Source organism: Dromaius novaehollandiae, chromosome 10 (genome assembly GCF_036370855.1).
Source record: "Dromaius novaehollandiae isolate bDroNov1 chromosome 10, bDroNov1.hap1, whole genome shotgun sequence".
Lineage (NCBI taxonomy): Eukaryota > Metazoa > Chordata > Aves > Casuariiformes > Dromaiidae > Dromaius > Dromaius novaehollandiae.
This window is the reverse complement of record NC_088107.1, coordinates 23,690,505-23,711,224: the sequence shown is the minus strand read 5'-3', so window position 1 is coordinate 23,711,224 and position 20,720 is coordinate 23,690,505. Positions and strand designations below refer to the sequence as shown.

Here is a 20,720-nt window from a genome sequence, read left to right as displayed (position 1 = left end):
ATGCAGGTGGGAAGCTTTGGCTCTGGTGGCTCTGGCTGGATGTGCAGACCCCAAGCCACCCTCATGGTTCATCTCTCTTAGCTCTCACTTCGAAAACATGCTGGCGAGGGACAGGGATGCCCAGAGTGTGGCCTTCGACATCGGTTTGAGGGCAAGGGAAGGAGATGGAAAATTATCCATATGGAGCTCAGGACCCGAGAAATGGGATCTGCCTGCCCCAGGGGGTGTTGAGGAACGGCAGAGGGAGCTTCGGCTCTGGGTGGGGTATGGTAGCACAGGGGACTGCCCAGGTGCCGGCCGTGCCGGAGCTCATGGCGGTGGTGTGACCCCTCGCTTGAGGCTTCAAGTGGGACCTGGGGGGGGACAGAGACACCCCCACGGGACCCGGACAGGAGACACTCGTTATGGGCCAGCAGCGTGAAGGGCCAGGTGTCCGCCAGTCCCTTCCAGAAGCCCCAGCTCCCTCCCCATCACTCTCCTCCCGGCCCTGCTGCTGCCTCCGCACCTCGCGCCGTGACAGCCTCATCCATCACCCCGCGGCCCGTGCGCGGGGAAACCGCTCAGCCGGGCGGGCGAGCGAGGGACCTGCCCCGCTAACTCCTCTTTATTTTAATGATGGCAACAGCAGAAGAAAGAACAAATTCCTGGAGGGACATTGCATTTGTCATGCCTGCTGGAGCTTTTGGGGCAGGTAGACCCAGCTGGTTCCTGCAGCTCTCCTGGCTCCCTGCCGGCTGCAGGGCTGCCCTGGGAAGAGCCGGGAGGCTCCCTTTGCCCGGCTCCATCCCCTGAGGGGGCTAACAGTGTCCCCCCGCGCCGGCCTGCAGCTTGGCAGCCCTGTCGGCTCACTAGCAGGGGAGCGGAGGGGGCTGCGGGGCTGGCACCGGGGAGAAGCGGCCATCCTGCATCACCCGCCGACATTGCGGCCAGCTGAGTCTTATTTTTAGCTGTCCTTCCTGGGCGCCAAGCCAGGCTCTGCATTTTAATAGAAAAATATTTCTAAAAGTGAGACAAGTTAAAGCGTGTTGGTATCAAACTCGTATTAGAGAGGCGATGGATGGTTATTTCATTTACGGGCCTTGATATACGGCCTGAATTAAGCCTTGGTGCAATTTTTAACGAGGTGCCACGAGGTGCCATTAATATAATTTACCACCCGGACGCTGGGCTGGGCTGGGGGATTAAAGCCATTAACTGTCCCCAGCTCCCGGAGGTGGGGTCCTAGGGGACAGCGGGAGGAGGGAGCTGCAGGGCAGCACGGGAGACGTCTTTGCTGCGGGTGGTGGCGAGGAAGGATTTCCAGCTGCCCCCAGGTTTCAATTATGTGAGGCAAAAACCAGCCCTGCTTGGCTTCCCCGAGGGTCTCTGCACGACTGTCCTGCAATCCTAAATTAAATTAAGTTGAAGACTTTCATGGTCTTTAAAAGTCCCCCAGCAATTTCCACTGGGGTTAGGCACGCGTGGTGCGCCTGTCCGCTACGTCCTTGCACCCTTCCCATTGCCTTCCCGTCCCTTGTCCCACGCCGCGTTACACAGCTGCCGTCTCCCCCCGCCAGATGCGGCTGTGCATCTCACGCAGCCTAAGCGATGGCCCTGTCCACGGGCCATTACCTGCAATTAGGTAAAGAGGGAAGCGAGATAAGATGTGGGAATCGTTCCTCCGGATGGTGACTGCCTCACTGGGACCGTCGCCTTGCGCGGTGAAAAGGTAGATGCTTTGGGTGAGTTTCTTTGTGCACATTCAAGGATTTTCTCACAAACACCCAAAAACATCATTGGAAACATGTAAATCCTAGAGGCAGATTTCTGGCAAAAATCAAGTTGTTTCTCCGGGGGAGGGAAGAAATTTTAAATAAATCCTGTTTTATTTTCCTTCCGGCCTTGGCAGCCCGTGCGGTTCCTTGCAGGCAAACCCTGGCTTCATACAAGGGCTCCTGACTGCGCGTGCGCCGGCAGGGCTGCCGCCCCGGCGGTGGCTCCGAAGCCCTTGCTCAGGCCACGTGCCCGGCGCGGGCTCCGGGGCGCTGCAGCCCGGCCCGTGCAGGGTGTCCGTGTCTGCTGCAAGAAGCTGTTTCCAGCGACCCGGCCGAGCGAGACATGCTTTAAGCAAAGTGAAGCAGAGAAATCATTCCCAAGGTCGTCCTGCATCTGGGGTGTGACGAGGAGGCAAAAAGCCAGGCTAGTAATTAAGATGTGGAGTGACTGTCTCCATTGGTTACAAGTGGCATTTAGAGCACCATCTCCTCTGTGGGAAGAGAGTTCGACTGCATAAAACAAGACCTGACCTATTCCTCGGCTGCTGGCTGCTGCTTTTCAGCTGTCAGTTTGCTTTTGTGGATGTCTGCCCTTTTTTCGGACCCCTGCGAGAGAGGGAGGCACCGAAAGCTCTGCTGAACTTTCCAGGGAGGACCTGGTGGAGGATGCAGGTTCCCGGTGCTCCTGGCACCGCTGGAGTCAGGAGGGAGGGATGGAAGGAGGCAGGGAGGCGGTTACATCCGAGCAGTGAGACCCCAGCGAGAGCTGTGCTGTGTAGAGGGATATCTCAGGGCTGGTCATGGAGGGTGAGGACATGAGCTGGGTTCTTCTTCAAGGGTTCCTTGCCAAACCCAACACGCTGCTCTGTGGGTGCCCAGGCTTGTCACCCAGGTGCGATGCTGAGGACATCGTGCTGTGCTGTGCTGTATTGGCAGGGTTTTTCCATTACCCAGCAAACTGCCGCCTTCCTCCTCTCCCAGTGCCGGATACGGAGAGTCTGGCAGCCTGGAAAGTGGCTTTTAACGTGGATGGATGTAGCGACCTGGGTTTGACCACAGCCGATGGCACATCACAGGGCTGGTGCAGAGCGCAATGACAGCAGCAGATGAGCTCTGCTCTCCTGCTCCAGCTCATCTCTGCCTGCGGGCAAGGCCAGCCCCTTCCCAGGCTGCCAGGGAGCAGCGAGAGCTATTTGGGAACGGAGAGCGAGCTGGACCCAGGCATGAAAGCTGGCAGCAGCTCAGCTGCTGGAGTGCATTCGAATTTGCTCTTCCTCCTCCGACTTATCCCTCTCCAGGGGCAGGAGAGGCCACGAGTTTATCCAAACACCCTTGCTGCTTAAAAACAAAAATCTAATTTGGCAGGTTATTGCAGAAAGCACCAGGGCGAGTCTCTCCCCAGATCTGATCAATAGCGGCTTCATTCTCTCCATCAATAATAAATACAGGGCGCCAGCTTCTCCTATTGACCTAATTACAGAGGAGGATGAAAATCAAGACGCTGCTCCTCATTACCGCCTTCCCCTGCCGCCGCCGTCCCTGAGGACCGTGCAGGCTGGACCGCGGCCGGGCGGATGTGGGTTAATGGGATGGGGCAGGCGATGCCTGCGTGGTGCGCGGTGGCGTTGGTGCTGCGAGACGGAGGGAAGCTTCCTACGCGGCTCCATGAGATCTGCTCCCTGCTGCAGAACTACATTTCCAAAAGTCTCCTGCAGCACGTGTCCACGCGCACGCTGCTGCCAGGGCTGTCACGGGCTCCGAATAGAGTCGCCAACCGGCTCCTGGCTTTGCAGAGCGTTTTCTCATTGGGGTCTGAGCTCTAGGACTGGGCTTGCGAGCGGTGGGTGAATTTCCCCAGTGAGCCCCTGCATAGAGAGGAAAGGGGACGTTTGAAAAGATACGCACTTGTCCTAATGCAAGTGGATTTGCAAAACCAAGGATTTGCAATAAGCACTGTCTTCTAGATGGCCTCTTTCCATGGGGAGATTTGCCTTGACCTTCGGGTTGAGCAGGATCAGCCTCCTACATTTCCAGTTCTGCCTCAGATCCCTCTGCCCCCCGCCAAATACCCAATTACTAGACTGAAAATTGCCAGGTTTCTCTTAAACCAGACTCAAATTTAGCTGGAAAGCTTGCAGTAAACAGGCGGAGCTGCTTTTAATTTCTAGGCCACTGCAAATGTAACATTGAACTTTCCCGGGGAAAGCAGAGCCCTGAAACAGCTTCAGGCTGGCTCTTCCTTCCACTTAGCTGATAAAGCCAAGGAGCAGCTCCCCAAAGCCAGGGGTGTGATCCTGGTGTAGAGTTGATATTAGGGAGAGGTAAGCCAAGTTTTTTATTACTTTCCACCTGCGCTTGCAGCTTTTTCTGGGAAATAGCAGCTAGAAAATATTTAAACAAATCAGTCTAAAACCCAGGGAGTCACTGGAGGTGCTTGTTACCTGGCAGCTGCGAATACCCCAAACGCAACCCTCCGTTCTTCAGTCAAACAGGGCATTTCGTTCCCTCTGAAATGACCTTTTCCTTTTGGAGGGTGTTTGTTCCATATGACTAATCTTTATTTTATTTCCTTTCTTGTTTTCTGAAGCAGCTGGAATGGAGGCTCGAGTATTCACCCGGCTCCTTGCTAGATCTGCTCTGGAAATGAATTTCCTCTCCTTGGAGAAACCAGTGTTCCTCTGCCACCCTTGCGCCTCTGACCTGTGCAAAGACGTGTGTGCTGTGTCCGTGGGGGCCAGGGCTGCGTGAGGGTGCACGCGGGCAAAGTTTCGCAGTGTGCCTCTTTTACTAATTGGTAAGGCCTCCTAACGAACGTGACTGTTGTAGGTTGGATGTCTTGCTCGTGGCTTACAGGTTTCCCATGTCGGAGGTTGCCGATGGCCAGCCCTGATGAAGTAAAAGCTGTAAAAGAGTATTTATTACCTTTAAGACTACTTATTAGTGAAACTCCCAGAAACCTTAAGGAAGAAACAAAACTGGCCACTTCAGCTACTATCCTGTCAATCCACCCAGAATTTGAAGTGGATCTGGCATGTTTTAGAGCCAGTTTCTCTCTCCTGAGACCCATTTTTCTGGACAGAGTCCCAAGCATGTTATTCTCTACAACGGCAGTGCATCTGGTCCCAACGTGTCCAAGATAACCAAGGAATTTAGAGACGTTTTAATTATAGCCTTGGCTACCCCGTGCGATTTGTCATGGACAACTTTAGCGATTTATCAATCAGCAGCTATAAGTGATCTGAATCAGGAAAAAAAAGCAGAGGGCCTATTTATCTCAGTGACTCAGAGGTCATGGAAGGGCTATTTGAAGTGAAACAGTGATATTTTTTAAAAGTCCCTAGCTGTCATTTAGAAGTGGTCTCCGGCCAGGAAGATTAATGAGCACTACGAGTTTCAAACTCCAAGTAAATCCCCCTATTTTTCCGTTTGGCGAGACGGGTCCATTTCCCTTTAGGAGTACGTCTGAACTGTCGGGTGGGATGAGGGAGGCTCCCAGAGTGCTTGCTCAGATGGTATTTCAATGCCATTTTTACGATCATTACTCAAGCCAGGTGAGACAAATCCCTTGCGGATGCTTTTGCAAGCTGCACCTGAGCGAGCATGTTGGAGACCTGGTGATATCATCATTTTGCTGGGCAGGAGGGGAATGGGGAAGTTATGTTGTTCTTGCTTAATGATCCTTGGACAAGCATGTGCTGTCTGAGGTAAGTAGAAGTTGCTTAAACATTGCCAGTTAACTGTGCAATTCCCCTATTAATAAAATATTTAACACTCCAGTGAAAAAGCACCCTGGCAGATAAACAGATCCCTTCAGATGAGACATCGAGATGAGCTTGGAAGAAGTGCAGACAGTGCAGTTCTCTCCCATGCACAGCAGAGAAATGACTCTCCAGCCTCTGGGAAAAAGGCAGATGTTGGAGCCCCTCGGCTTTCTCCGGAGCGCCGCACAGTGCCGGAGCGGGAGCTGTGTGTGGGGTGCACCTTTCCTCCCACTCTGAAGGTCACCTCTCTGCCCAGTCTCCCACAAGGTCGGCTCGCTCCTGCAGAGGACAACTGTTCGCTCTCCAATGTTTTAGGCACTGTTCAACCAGGTGGAGAAATAGCGTATAAAAATTAAGGGATCGAAGGAGTTTCAGGGGAGTCTGATGAGACCCATCCCAAGGGGAAAACCAGAGGAACTGAGCTGCTGCTAGCCCAGGCAAAGACAGATCACAGCTGGGAAAGAGACGGGTGATGTCCCCCAGTGTCCTTCATTACCAGAGGAAATGTATGGTCAGAGGACTTCGCAGATTGAAAGGGCTATTCCTTCAGAGCCATTAAACACAGATTACAGTGATGGATGCTGCAGCGAGACAGCTGGGAGATGGTGGATGGGTTTTTTTTGCTGCCTATCGATCACAAGTTGCTAATGCACCCAAATGAGAATAAAAGCTGCTCTCCACCCAACAGATTCAGCCTTTTCCACACCAGCAGGAAACAGCAACATTTAAGGCCCATGAATCTTCCATCCTCATTTCATCCCAGACACCTGAATTCATTTTCACACTGTCCTGCTCACAGTGCTTTGACCTGCCAGTGTCTAGCTGGAGCAGATGAAACGCGTGAGGTGGGGTTGAAACGTCCATCATCTGGGCGATGCTAAGGGCTGTGCCAAAACTGATAACTCACATAATCTCTCCCTCTCTCTATATGTGCATGTATATCTTTATTAGGTGTGCAGAGCAGAAGAGTGGAAAATTCCAGACCTGCATCCCTAAGGATTGGCGATGGGCTTGCAACACCAGCTTTTTTGACCTCATCAGAGCTCTTTGCTCTTTTTCCTTTGAGGAGAAACATGGTTATTTCCTCTAGAGCAGCCTCCCTGTCTCCCCTTAGGACTTGATGCGTTGGCCCTGGGCACAGGTCTGCAGCAGCCAGGCTGGGAACTGGGTTTCCTGGGCTCTGGTCTGGGTGATCGGATGTCGCAGTTCAAGCTGTGGGTCCCTGGGGCTGCCAGATTTGGTGCCGGTATCTTGAAAAACAAGCGAGAAAGCTGGACAGGGCTCTGCCTCCCCTCCCAGGGCGCGGGGCTCCCTATACACATCTCTTTAGAAAGGCAGAGGCTTAAAGCTGTATTAGCCTGAGATACAGGGCACACCGCCTTGGGCTCTACGCTGTGGGGCAAAAGACACTAATCTAGCACAAGGGATGACCTAGGTTTACATATTTCCCACCATCTGGAAAGGTTTTTCTTGTTGTATCATTTATTCATCACTCATACAATTATCAGGGACAAGTCCAGGCCATGGAGATCTAAGCGGAGAAGGTTGGCATGTGTGAGTGTGTGTGTGCGTGCATGTGTGTGTGTTCATTCACACTTAGACGAGACCACAGCCAACGCCTAGTGCGCAGGCCAGCCAGGCCAGGAGGGGCCCACTGGGGCCTTGGATGTGCTCCCACCACCTCCTGTATCTGCGGGGGGTGCTGCGGAGTAAGGTCCTCCTGCACTCAGCAACACCTCCAGGCAGACACACGCTCTTCACACCTTGTTTTTCTTCCCTGTTTCCTTTCTATAAGAGCTTCTCGACGCAATCTGCATTCACCTGAGACGAAGCTGAGGTGCTCCATGGAGCCAGCGGCTGGCGGAGGTGAAGGATGTGGGCAGAAAGCACTGGGCTGATGGGCACTTCAGGGGAGCTCATAGGCTGGACAGTGATTATGTGGGGTTGCACTTTGGGACCCCTCGCTCTGAGATGGAGCAAGAAGACTCACTGGTGATGGCTTTGATCTCCATTTGGCCCCCTCCCTACGCACAGGGAGGGCCCTGCTTCTGCTGGAAGCCCAAGTGCTGTATGGCTCAGCAAGCCAGTCTGGAGTCATTCAGATTCATCCTGGTAATTGAGGTTGTCTCCAGAGAGCCCTAATGCGGCCCCAGAGCCCTCCTGCTGCAGAGCCAGGTGATTTCTGCACTTCCTGGACTACAGAAGAGGGAAGGAGGGATGCTTTCTTAAGGGGAACCACAGTTTGAGCTGTCTGGCACATTGGGTTATTGGGAAAAAAGTTATATCCCTCTTGGCAAGCCTTCTCCTGGACTGGTGAGCTGTGAGGAGTCAACGCACATGTGTGTACAAGCTAAAGGGACCTGGAAGTAGTTGCAACAGTGCCCAGTTCACTGGCTCCCCTTCATCTGCCTGATTGGTGCTGCTGCCCAGGCAGCCTCATGCGTGGGATCCTCCTTCCCGAGCGAGCATCCCTGGTGACCGCGGAGGTCCCATCCCTGCGCAGCAGTTGCTGGCAGTGTCTCACATCAGCCATCCAGGCCTGCAGGATGCTGAGCATCTTCCCTGCTCCCGGGAGCCACTCACACCCTTACTGGCCCTGCTTCTCTGGCTCATAATCGTGGGCTCTCCTATGAGCAAACCATGTGCTGCTTGAACTACCCCCAACCTGCATCGCAGCACAGATACTAGCAGACCGGGAGGAAGATGCTTCAGCTGGTAAAGCCCATTTTCCTGGGCACACGTGTAAGGCACCTTTAGAAATGCACCTCCTGATACAACCACTCAGGTTAATTAAGCCTTCCATGGCTTGTTCAGCTGTACCAGCAAAGAGCGTGTGTGGGCAGCCAGCCTTCACCTAATCCGGGGGCCACGCAGGGTCAGGGCAACGATCGCTCCTTGTGTCGAAGGAAAGCTGCTCACCGGTTCTCTGCCACTCCAGAAAATAGCTTTGCATGACCTCCAACCTCTTTATCCAACTCAGGGATGTAGCACCATTAGTCATCGCACTGTATACACAAACAGCTGTAGCAATTAGCATAATTAACACATGAGGGCCAATTAATCTCTTGATTATGCCTGCCATTCACTTATCAGAAGCTATTATGAGAAGATCAGCTTTGGTACCTCTGCCTGCTATGCAAATAAGCTGGTTATGATGCCTTCATTACTCGAGATACGATTACCCAGAGCAGATACCCATGAAATCGAATACGGACAGATTGCCAAGACGTACAGGCTGGGAGCCCAGGTGGCTTCTGCAGTTAAAAGAGAGTTATGAAAGAGTCCTCTCCATTTTTGAATCTGCCACCTTATAACATGAAACTGCTGGTGCCTAATGGCCTGGGCTTTTGGGGATCTCTGACACTGCTGGCGTGCAGGAGGCCGGTGGTGCTTCCTAGCCCAGCCATTGTGCCAAAATGCTGCTGGTCCTTCCCGGGGTGATGTGCATGAGTGCATGGGGGTTGGGTTACTCAGGAGCTCCTCTGGGTGCATTAGTGACTTGTGATCGATAACCAGCAAAACCCACTTGCTGTGTCCCAGTGCTCTCACCTCAGCAAATGGGTTGCCCTCATTTGGAGCTGAGAGCATGGCCTTTTCCACTAGGGCAACGCTCTCCATATAGCTCTTCTCCTTTATGGCTGTGACAGATCTTTTTCCTGCCTCTCTGGCACAGGGGGACGTCAAGGGTCCCTGGGGTGGACATCTGGCAAAAGGGACTCCTGTGATGGCCGGCACATTGCAGGCACCTTGCTGGTCACTGCAGAGGAGCTCCCGGGTGATAGCGCTTGAGGGAGCCTGGCTGACCCCTTGGGATGCTGGTGGCCAAAACTGGCCTATCTCACCTCAGCTAGGTAGAGGGGCATGGGCATAGACACAAGGGACAGGAGCAGAGGGTCTGTGGCCAGCTGGGATTTGGGTACACAGGGAGAGGGTCTCTCGAGGGCTGGCATAGCTGGAGGACAGCTTGGATGCCTGCTGGCCCTGCCTCCTCTCTTGGCACAGGCCCACTGGGCACTGGGGATGGATATGGCCCTCTTGAGATGTGGGTGGCAAGGGCAGCATTCGGGAAGTCAGAGAGACCCACGGCACGTGGAAGCAGCGCTCTCTGCCTGGAGGAGGATGCAGCGTGCTCCCCAGTGCCTTCGCCAGGGCTGGGACCCCTGGATGCAGCAGGGCCTTGTGTCTGCTCTCCCACCAGTGGTGACCTTCCTTTGTGTCCCTGAGCCACCACGGCAGTGGCTGCTGCTGCCAGTGTGGTTTATGGTGCTTCTCCCTCCATCCTATTAGCAAGACTAATGGTGTGACCAGGCACGGATTTTTGCTCTGCTGCTGCTGCCAGGAAGGAGGAGCAGAGGGAGCAAGCTGATGCCACCCCAAACAAGCAAGACAAAACGACAGGGGACAGGCTGAATTGCTCAGGGGCAAGTCTGAGGTGCTGGGTCAGGGTAAGCACCCTGCCTGCCTGAAGAGGGAGGGATAGTCCCAGCTGGGCCCCACTGCCCTGGGCTGTTCCCAGCTGCTCCAAGGGCTGGGCAGGGCTGCAGGCGGGCGAGGCTGCAGCCCCCAGGTGTGCTAGTTCTGAGCTAGGCTGGGGTGCTGGCAGTGCAGGTATAAAGGCTGCTGAGCAGCAGCTCTCCTGTATGCTGGGTTTGCTGAGGTCAAGATGGGGTCTGGAGGCAGCCTGGGGATTGCTCTTTTGTGCTGGGTGCTTGCTAAAGCAGTGTCTTACAGTCCCTGGGATTTCTCTCAGAGGGATTCAGGGTTTTTGAGAGTAAGAGGGGACTCTTCTTGGAGACAGCCTCAAGTGCCTTCCTTCTCCCAGCCCTCCCCCTGGGCTTGGGTGGACATCTCCCAGCTCCAGGCTGCCTCCCCGCTGCACCCTGTGGCCGTGCAGTGCCAGGAGGCTCAGATGGTGGTCACGGTGCACAGGGACCTCTTTGGCACGGGGCGCCTGGTGAGGACTGCAGACCTGACCCTGGGCCCAGCTGCCTGCCAGCCTGCAGCCCTGAGTGCTGCGGACAACACGGTGACCTTTGCAGCTGGGCTCCACGAGTGCGGCAGCATCCTGCAGGTGAGGTGGGCTGGTGAGGAAGGGTCTGGTGCTTCTCTGAAGTGATTATTGCTGGTGCTGGAAAAGCGTGGAAAGGGGGTCTCTGAGAATGTGCTGATACCCCTCTCCTCAGGAGAGGGCAAGGGCTGGCTGATCTAGTGCGCTGAAGTCCACTGGGAAGAGGATGCTTGCAGACCTACAATCTTATAGTCCTTGCATACCTGATGTAGGTATTTGCTGGTGTGAGAGTCCTGGTGACTGGCCACTCATGCAGCCTATGGGGTCATCTCCCTCATTCCCCTCTGCTGGCATGCTAATAGAAAGCTTCATGGTGTCCTACAGGAACTGGTTTTGGAAATGTGGAAGATAGATGCTGTATCTGTGGCTGATGGACCTAGGTGTCCTAGAACAGTCAGTGTTAGGTATCTGAAAGTGCTCAGCTTCTGCGGCTGACAGACTTGTTTCACTAACTTATCAGTTCTCCCATGTGTTCCTTCCAGATGACTCCAGATTCCTTGATCTACAAAACAAGTTTGTTCTACAAACCTACTCCTACTGGCAACCTGGTCATCATAAGAACCAACCCTGCTGTGGTTCCCATTGAGTGCCATTATCCCAGGTGAGTAGATAAGGCTCTCTCTCCTCCTGTGGACCTAGGATGATGGTGGCTGTCACAGATGACTGACATTCTTCTCAATGTGTATCTCTTTACTCAGGAGGAATAATGTGAGCAGCAATGCCATCAGGCCCACGTGGGCTCCATTCCACTCCACCCTGTCAGCAGAGGAGAAGCTGGTGTTCTCCTTGCGCCTCATGAACGGTAGGTGCAACACCTGAAATCCCTACTTCCCTCTGATCAGCAGTCCTGTCTGCTCTTGGCCACAAATACTGAGGGCCCAATCAGAATTACCTTCTGGGCTGAAACTAGCTGTTATGGAAGTGTGACATGCAAATTTGCTGCTTGATTAAGAAGTCTCTTGTGTGCCATGGGGGAATTGTCTGTGGCAAGGCACCCCTTGCTTGCCATGGTGATGCCTGAACACAGGAGGGCAATAGCTTTTCGAAAGCAACCTGTAGCCTTGAAACTGCCTTCCAGATGACTGGAGTGCGGAAAGACTCTCCAACGGATTCCAGCTGGGGGAGAGCCTGCATTTCCAAGCCGACGTCAGCTCTGGGAACCATGTCCCTCTGAGACTCTTTGTAGATGACTGTGTTGCTACCTTGACTCCAGACAGGAACTCCTCTCCCCGATATGCCTTGATTGACCTCAACGGGTAAGGGATGGACTGCTGCCTGCATGGGGTACTGCTGTAGCTGACTGGGAGGTTGCTGACTTCTGACCCCTGTCTAGGTGCTTGGTGGATGGGAGATCAGATGAGACCACTTCAGCCTTTGTGTCCCCAAGACCAAGGCAGGAAACACTGCAGTTCATGGTTGATGTATTCAAGTTTGCAGGAGATGACAGAAACTTGGTGAGATGGGGTGTCTACCCTTCTCTCCCCCACACTTCCCAAAGTGTTGCTGTTCTGTGTAAACAAATGTAACTCATCCTGGGCATGCTGTTTTAATTTCCCTTCCAGATCTATATCACCTGCCACCTGAAGGTCTCCCCAGTTGACCAGCCCCCAAATCCACTAAACAAGGCCTGTTTCTTCAACAAAGCCAGCAGCCTGTGAGTAGCCGGTGTACACAGGGAGGGGGCAGAGACCAGCTTAAGAAGAGGTCTCACAGCTGGTTCTGTTTCAGCTGGGCTCCAGTGGAGGGTACTGGAGACATCTGCAGCTGCTGTGAGACTGGCCACTGCCACTTACATGGAGGATACTCCAGGAGAACTAACCCTCTGGCCAGATGGCCAGGCAGGCGCTTGAGAAGAGATGCGCCTTCTGGACAAGGTATGTCTCTGCATGTCTGAACTGGACTCCAAAGGCTGTGTGACTCTCCAGGTTGGGATGACCAAAAATGCTGAAAGATCTTTAGAGAAGATCTCATCTCAAGGACAAAATGAGCTCCTTCTCTAATGTCCGTGGGCAAGGAACTGTCTGTATCTCCTTATCTCTAAAACTACTGTAGACCTGACTTTGCAGGGACCATACTTCTGTAAGACCTGCCTGTGGGAGGGAGTCAGTTTGAAATGCAGACTAAGCATGAGTTACTTCTCCGAAGAACTCCTTTCATGTCCCTTTCTTCTTAGATGGGTCCTCTAAGAGACTGGAGGCTGAAATCTCAGTTGGACCACTAATAATCCTTGATCCAGCTCAGGGATTATGGAGTTCCTCAGAAGGTCTCTTGCCAGCAGGGAAGACTCCACAAGGTATGGATTTTTCTGTGTGAACATACCTTAAACTGCATTGAAGGTGACTCCAGTATGATCCAGTCCCGAATCCCTCATGATTTCACTCCCAGACAAAGTCATACACTGCAGTATAATCACCAAAAGACAGTCTGGGGGGCTCCTTTCCAAAGCTGCCTGCCTCTGAGTCCAGCCACTGACAGATGGTGGAAAGCCATTAAATGCCTAGTAAATGGATCTTCTCTCTCTTAGGTGCTGCTGGAGGACTTTCTATGCCGGTCCAAGTTGTCATGCTCACTGCAGCCACTGTGCTGAGCTTAACTGCCCTTGGACTCTTCCTGGTGTGCAAAAAATGCAGCTGCCCTCCTGCAGGAGTGTCACTGTAACTTCCTCCTGGAATAAACAGTAACACTTGTCTTCCCTGAGCCTGTGCTGTCCTGGGTGGGGAGCAGGGATGCTAGTCAGGCTTTACACTGGGTCTGCTGCTGGTGGGATGGGAATCAAGGGCTGTGTTCAGGCACCAGCCTCCAGGGAAACCATCTCCTAGTGCAGCCCGTGACCAGCGCATCCTGGTCTGACCACCTTTTGGGAATGGACACAAGCTTGTATGAAGCAGCCGCTGGACCAGCAGTGTGACCAAGGATATGAAGAGCTCACCTCCTCTTAAGGCAGGCTGGGGCCCACCTGCTGACTTGCCAGGCTGGTAGGTTGCTACTGGAGCCTTCCGCCCTGTAGGCTAGGGCTACAGTGCAGCGCTCTGACCTGAAGGCATCTCCCAAACCACAGTGCTTGTTGCAGGAAAGCTTCCCACACTTCCAGCAGAGATGCTTCCCAGCTCTATTGCAGAGGCTCCTTGTACCTTGTCAGCCTCGCATGAAGCTGCAGTCCTAAATGCTGGCAAGATATGGCTCCTGTTTTCAGGTAACCAAGGGAAGATCTCATGCTGCTAACAGATACTAAATGGATTACTTAACTTTAAAAGGCCTGTTTCCTCTTCTTTAGTAGAAATGATACTGGGGGACACAATAGCAGCTCTCTGGGGCTTGTTGATGGTATGAATTGATGTGGCCTTGGTGCAGAGGCTCTGCCTTTTTTGGGGCAGAGCAGCATCTCTGAGGCCCTGAGTGGGACCATCCAGGTGCTGGGCTTCTGCTGAGAACTTAATGATGTTGGTGTGGTGCTGGACATAGGCAGAGGCTGGAGATGTGTGTTGCTTGCAGTTACTACTGGTTTATAATGGCTCTAGCTGTATGGAGAACAGAGCAATGGCTGGATGCAAAGGTGGAGCAGATGACTTTGTAGTTAAGGAAGGAAAGCTACTTGGTCTGCCTCCTGGAAACAGCTCTTGTTGAAGATGGCTGCAGGGCAAAGAGCTAAATCTTCATCTTTGTCTTTGGCTCTTGCTGTGGCAGAGGCCAAGGCTGCAGTCCTCCTCTGGAATAGGTGGGTCTGGAAATAGGACTTAGGTTATTGCCTCTCCTTGCAGCAGCCCTGGGGACTTGTCTCTGCTATGCTGGAGGGACTGTGCCATAGGACACAGTCCTTATTAACCTTAAACTGAGTCAATAAGCACAAGATGGGCCTTAATGTATTGTTAAATCTCTCCCCTTGCTCTGTGGCTTTCTCTCTGACACAGCATGGGCTTATCCTGATGTCTAGACTTAGCTTGCTAAAGGCATTGTCTTGTCTGGTGGAACTCGGAACCAGGTCTGGGGCTCTTGGGGTCTCCAACCCAAATGAGGAGAGCTTGCACATCTTGGGAGCTTGAGTCACTTGAATACTTCTGAGAAGTGTCTTGCTTGCCCTGGGATGTGTGCCTTATGCAGCCCTGGGCCAGTCCACCCCAGGAGAAGAAATAGCCTGGGAGCATTTGTCACTTCCAGTACAACCTGTTCCAGAAGTTCCTCACCCTATGGCTCTCCAGCCTTGTCTTTTGCTAGCTGGTATAAAGATCTCAATTTACATTGGATCAGGTGAATAAATCAGCTGGTTTCATGCAATGTGGGACCCTGTTCTCCTGGGTAAGCGCAGCAGTGGGAATAGACTCACTCAATCATGACTGTGCCTGGGATGGTGCTGGTGACCCTTGTGTGCTTTGAGGAGAATCCCCAGACCTGCTGGCTCCAATCCACCAGTCTGCTCTGAATGACCTTGTGCTTTATGCTCTTACTTCCCACTCTTATCTGTGGATCCTGTCTGTTGAGGCCTGTTGCTTGTACCAGTCCTTTCTGAGCTGAGGAAACTACTCTCAGTCCCAGATAAAGAACAAAATGGATAGAGAAGCAAAGCCAGCTTTGAGAGGAATGCTGGCAGCTCTCAAACTCAGATGTTTGGACCTTTGCTCTTGTTAGTGACCTCTGAAGACAGGCATTTATCAGCAGCAAAACCTGGCAGCTGAATGCTGGAAATGGCACTCTTGCCCTTAAGCTCTTGGACCATAATTCCCTAGCCATCAGGCTGCAATCTAGCTGTGCTGATTCTCCTTGCAAAATACTTAAAGGCTGTAATCATTTGCAGAGATTAAGGCTGAATCTTTCTTAAAAGCTTCTGTTCTCCTCCCAAAAGCAAGGAGAGCTAGCGGTGTGTCATCTGAGTGTGAACTGTAGGCTGCCCTTTTTAGGTCATCAGGTATGTGTTGTGGCACCTGTCTTAAGATCTCCTCACTCATATATAAGGTTATTCCTCTTTTCTCTCACTCTCCTAAGAAATCCTGCTGCTGCTGAACAGGACCTGCTTCTCTTGTCAGTCATATGCAATGAGTTTGCCTGAGACCTGTGCTTCTCTGGGCATGATGCCTATTGCATGAGCTCCTCTGGCTGCAAAAGAGCATAGTCCTATGCTGGGTGTGTTCTGCCTGCTCCACCTCCCTCTCAAACCTGTAAGATACTTAATAAACAAGCCAAGCTTCATGGCTTTCTTTTCTTAATTTTTTTTTTTTTTGAAGCAAGCTATGGACTCCTGCTCTGACATCCTCTGCTGCAGGCTTTAAAGATCCAGCCAAGAACACAGGACTACTTCTTGCCCTGTAATAGTTTTGGCATGAAGTTGGGAGGAAATCTGGCAGTCTCTTGACCAGTTGCAACAAGAAACAGAACTGCTCCTTTGGTCTGGTGCAGATCCATGATGCTTTCCAGAAACATTGTGTACAGAGAGGCTTGAGGAGCTGCTGGGTGTTGAAAGGGATTGCTCTGAGATGATCTGTCAAGCATGGGACTGCATGTAATCTGTACATTCAATTAGCTATTGTTGGAAATGGCTTCCTGAATTACACTTTTAGCTGTGGTGAAGAGAATGGTGGCTCTGCTGGAGTGAAGAGAAACCTTCTTAATTAGCAAGCTGGCTGGCAGTACTGAGAGCTGGAGCCTCTTTGCGTTCTGATCAGCCATGTCTGTGATGGCCAGCCTGCCTCCTCGGCTGCCCCAACATCACACATGTGAAGAGTCCCATTTTTGAGCTGAGTCCTGTTGGATCTGATCCTCTTAGCACTAATCCCATAGTCTGTGCTCAGATCCTCTTTGGCAGAAGATGAGACTTATGCCAGTAGTGAATATGCTCTGACTAGTCATCCCCTCGTGTCAAACCCTGTTCCCAGCCAAGGAAGGACTGAACATCGGTTACTGCTGCTTATAAAATAGCATCAGCTTCCCTTCATGTAGCCAGGGCCTGTGCAGCTTTTAGTGTTTTGATTTAACATAGCTATTAATTCCTTACTACTTGTTAATCCAGAAACAGTTCCCTTCCTCCCCCCCCCCCCCCTTACCGGGGAAAAAAGGGTTTCCCAGACTAAGGCGAGTAGAAAATAAACAAGAGACCCTGGTTTCTGTCTCCTAGCCAGCAAGCTGAGCTCTGACTAAAGAACAAGGTGTGTTTAAAGTACTTTCTTGCTTCATAGCCTCTGTTTGATTAATGTGAGGTGTAGAGATTGCTTTCTGAATGTGATTAACTGCAGTGGTGAGTCTCTCTGCATTCCTCTCCCTTCCCCTAAAGAGGAGGATCTCTGTTAAGAGGCTGTCTTGCTGCAGGAGGTGGAGACAGAAGATAAACTGAGAAATGCAGAGGCTCTGTTATAAAGGAAACTCCTTAGCCCTGGCCTCTCCTCTGCTTCCATAGCTAAGAATAAAGGAAGAGGAAGGTCTCAGGGCTTTGGGCTAAATGAGGACCTTGCTCTGGCTTCCTTCAGGTTGGAAAATGCAGAGAAGGGAAAGAACTCAGTGGAGAAACAGCTTCCAGAAGTCCAGCCCTGAGATAATACTCCTAAATCTGAGATCACTGTAGGCTGATTAAGGACCCAGAGGGTGCAGGGGTTTCACAGGTGATGGGAGGCTTTATCAGGTTAAGGGAGCAGGCAGGACCATGGCTTGCTAGTCATGGGGTGCTCTTATGAGATGGGCAGTATCAGATACCTTCAGGGCTGCCTGGCACTGCTCTCCCATCCTCAAGACACGGAGACTTCTTGCTGGAGCTGTGGCAGGTGATGTGTTGCTGGTCCAGCTTTGTCTGACTTATTACAGCCCTGTTAAACTGCCTGAATGCAATGGGGAAAGAGATCAGGGCCTTGGTGCAGGACCCTCATGCAGCTTGCTTGGCAGTGGTTAAGCTAGAGGCAGAGGGAGCAGGATTGGAAGAGACTTAGTGCTCTCTTTTGTGGCTGCCAGACCATCAGGAAGAACTTGTAGCCAAGAGGAGGGGAGGGATGCCCTGAGGGATGAGCAGGCTGTCTGTGCTGCATGGGAACTGCAGCACAGCTTGAGAAACTTGTTGCAGGCTTGTGCAGGGTGGCTGCTGTGGCGCTCAGACCAGGCATTACTGCCTCCTTGCTTGATGGGCAGTGCTGGCCTGGCTTGTTCAAGGCAAGCAGAGATGTGCTAGGCAGCTGGGTCTGTCCCCTAGCTGGGTCATCCCCAGCTTTATTCACTGCTGGGCTGGGAAGACCTGAATGCTGGTGAGTCTTTGGTTAGAGCTGGGGGGCCAAAGCTAGAGGAAGGAGAGACCTAGAGACAAACTGTGGTACCTTCTTTCCTTTTCTGCTCCTGGGAGGGCCTGGGGTAGTGAGATACTCTCATGCCCAGGAGAAGGATGTCAATCACTTTTCTGCAGCTCTATATGCCCCTGGGAAGCTGGTGTCAAAGTCTCAGGCACCATAAACCAGTAGCAGGAGAAACACTCATGGTGGTCCCAGTGCACAGTGTGTGCTGGAGGTGACCACCAACTTGTCTGTGGCTTCCCTGCTTGTGAGCAACAAGTCCTTCTGCAGCTCACATTGGCCTTAGACCTCAGTCCCATAACTGCTGCTTCTGGACTTTATTAGTATTCCTTTCCCTTGTGCACATGAGCACCTGAGTAAAGACTTAATTAGGAAGCTGTATGTGCTGGCAGAACAATCAATTTGTGGGGATTAATAATGGGAGCAAGTATGCATTATAGTTATTCACTTGTCTCAAGCTTGCTGTAAGTAGCATATTACATGGAGACACTGGTGATAGGCTACAAATGGCCTTCAAGACAACTAAAAGAAAAATAATTTACAGAAAAACATCAGGTGGTACTTAAAGAAATTTAAGGATAAAAATGGTTGCTGTGTTCATTTAGAAACTTCCACTCAAAGGACTAACTTGTTGTGCTGTAGAAGTGGGGAGAGTGTAAATGCCCATCTCCTTCCTGCACAGCATGAGCTCAAGCTCATGGCTGCTCTGTCCTGTTCTCCTCTCCCTTGCTGGGCAGGTCCATCAGGCAGCAAGGGTGATAACTAATCATGCTGCCCACATGTAAATTGAAGATGCTCTGAGGGAGTGAGCTGGGAACTTGCATTTTCTGCAAACTTGCATTAAGTCTGGGCAGATACGGAGCTCCTGTTGCCTGATCTTGCCTGGCTTGGTGGCCATACTGCCTTGCCAAATCCTGCTCCCATCACACACAGTGCATGCGGTAAATCTTGGACCACCTTTCAAGATGGCCCTGTGACTGCACATGTTGGATGGTTCTGCTTTGAGCCTTAACCTTGCTGCAGAGAGTGCAAGTCCCAGATCGACCCTAGTTGCAGATGCCCAAATGCCCAGGGAAGTGAGTGCAAGCTTTCTGCTCTGCTGTCGCATTAAAAGGCCTGGCAGGCTGGAGATGTGTGGTGGAGATACAGCAGCAACCACAGAGGGAAAAATGAAGGAAAGGAGGAAGTGTTCAGTTTAGCTGTTCTGTAGCTTTGTGCTGGGCTTTCAAGCTTATGGCAGGACCTAATCCTCTGGGGGAATGGCCCCTTGGTGTGTGCCACACACATGGATGCCTAGCTGGTGCCAAGGAGAGGGCATGTTGTGTGTAACAAGGGAGAAAAACCACAGTGCTGGTCTAGTGCTGTGGCACCATCCAGAGCACCAAGAGGAAAACGTATCCCCTGGTGCTGCATTACCCTGGGGACTAGATTCCATCACCTGGGCATGGGGCCCAGCATGAGGTCTCTGGGAGGCTTATTTTGGGCAGGCTGGTGGCTCTGGTAGCTCCAGAAGTCTGTCTGCCAGCCCTGCCTTTGTGTTGTCTGTCTCTTCTTCTGGAAAGTTGCCTCCACCATTGGCTTCTCTCTGGCTCCTGATCATCCCCTTTTTGACTTTTCCCATCTCTTCCAAATCCTGCTTTGCTGCCTGGAGCAACGGCCCCCAAAGGTCAGGTTGCCTTTCTCTCTGACCATTACACACTCTCACCTGCCAAGCTGAGGGCATGGAGGTCTCCTGGGACCTCTTCCAGCAGCTGTAACAGAACTGAGTTGTTTTCAAGGTGATTCAGTATCTCACGGCAGCTCTCAGCCTGCGCTGCGAGCTGGGCTCTCTTAATCACCCTGCCCTCTCTGTCCTGCTACAGCAAACCAGACCTTTCTCAAAGGATTCATGGGCCATAAGGCAGGTTGCTAAAAAATAATCCAAACCTCCAGGTTTAACTGAAGACCCAGCCCCTCCTGCTGCGGCGAGGGCAGCCCCCTGCGCTGTCTGGTGCCGCTGGCTGGGGGAGCGGGGTGCCCTACGGCAGCTGGGGCCTCGCGGAGTCCCAGCTCTGCTGCCGGCGATCGGGCGCTGTTTCACTCGGAGAAGCCCTGGCAGCCGGCGCCTCTCCCGCGGCCGCTGGGCTAGCTCCCCTTCAAGGGCTCTCGGCGCGAGCCGCTTCGCGGGCCGGCCTGTGCGGCTGTGTGTGGAATAGCAATCGCTGCCTGGCACAAATCACTTCTCGGGGTCGCTGAGGTCAGAGCGTCGTTTCATGGGTTTATTTTCCAATTTCTAAAGGAACGAGCCTTTCCTATTATCCCCGAGCTGCCTGGGTTGCAATTTAGACACAAAACCAAATTAGATCAGGGCAGTTAAGAGAGCCAAGAGCCGAGCTCCGCAGCTGCAGAGAGGTGGCCTGTGAAACCCAAGGACTTCCTTCCTCCACGTTATTTGCTGCGTCTCGGAGCCAAGAGCCCCATTGCCTTAAACGCTGTACACGTGCTGAGTGAGAGGGGCTTCTCCTGCTGCAGACCAGGCTTCCAAAACCGGTGGCTGAGGGGCCTGATGCCCATGTCCAAGGGCTCCTTTCTGCCCCACCAGCCCAGCCCTGCAGCCACACGCTTGGCTCGTGCCTGTGAACAAGGTCTCTGATGTCCCAAGGATCCTGCTTCTGCCTGAAATGTCTTCTGGGGCAGGGTGAAGGTGATTTGACCCCAGCTCACGGGGGCTTTAGCTACACTCGTGCACCTCCAGGTCCTTGAATCACCATGTCCTGGAGTCATAAGAATGCCTGAGAAACTTGTCTTTTTTCCCTAAAAAAAAAAAAAAAAAGAAAAAATTCCTGCGCTGAAAGAAAGCAGAGAAAAGGAAAAAAAATTATTATTTTTTTACGCTGCTGTG

General features: G+C 52.4%; 1 protein-coding gene across 1 annotated transcript; it reads left to right on the top strand.

The window, feature by feature from the left end:
* Positions 1–10,124: 10,124 nt before the first annotated feature.
* LOC112992819 (zona pellucida sperm-binding protein 3-like) lies at positions 10,125–13,287 on the top strand. The gene is made up of 9 exons (XM_026116075.2): positions 10,125–10,586; positions 11,066–11,184; positions 11,282–11,385; positions 11,662–11,839; positions 11,917–12,037; positions 12,146–12,237; positions 12,312–12,457; positions 12,757–12,876; positions 13,108–13,287. Exons 1-9 carry the CDS (start codon positions 10,179–10,181, stop codon positions 13,239–13,241), a joined length of 1,422 nt encoding a protein of 473 aa, XP_025971860.2. The 5' UTR covers positions 10,125–10,178; the 3' UTR covers positions 13,242–13,287.
* The last annotated feature ends 7,433 nt before the right edge of the window (positions 13,288–20,720 follow it).

What these genes read in the sequence shown, in the direction of transcription:
- LOC112992819 (XM_026116075.2), top strand. Translation starts at nt 10,179, where the DNA reads ATGGGGTCTGGAGGCAGCCTGGGGATTGCTCTTTTGTGCTGGGTGCTT. An exon ending in ATTGAGTGCCATTATCCCAG is followed by an intron (nt 11,185 to 11,281) that starts GTGAGTAGATAA and finishes CTCTTTACTCAG; the next exon opens with GAGGAATAATGTGAGCAGCA. An exon ending in GCCTTGATTGACCTCAACGG is followed by an intron (nt 11,840 to 11,916) that starts GTAAGGGATGGA and finishes ACCCCTGTCTAG; the next exon opens with GTGCTTGGTGGATGGGAGAT.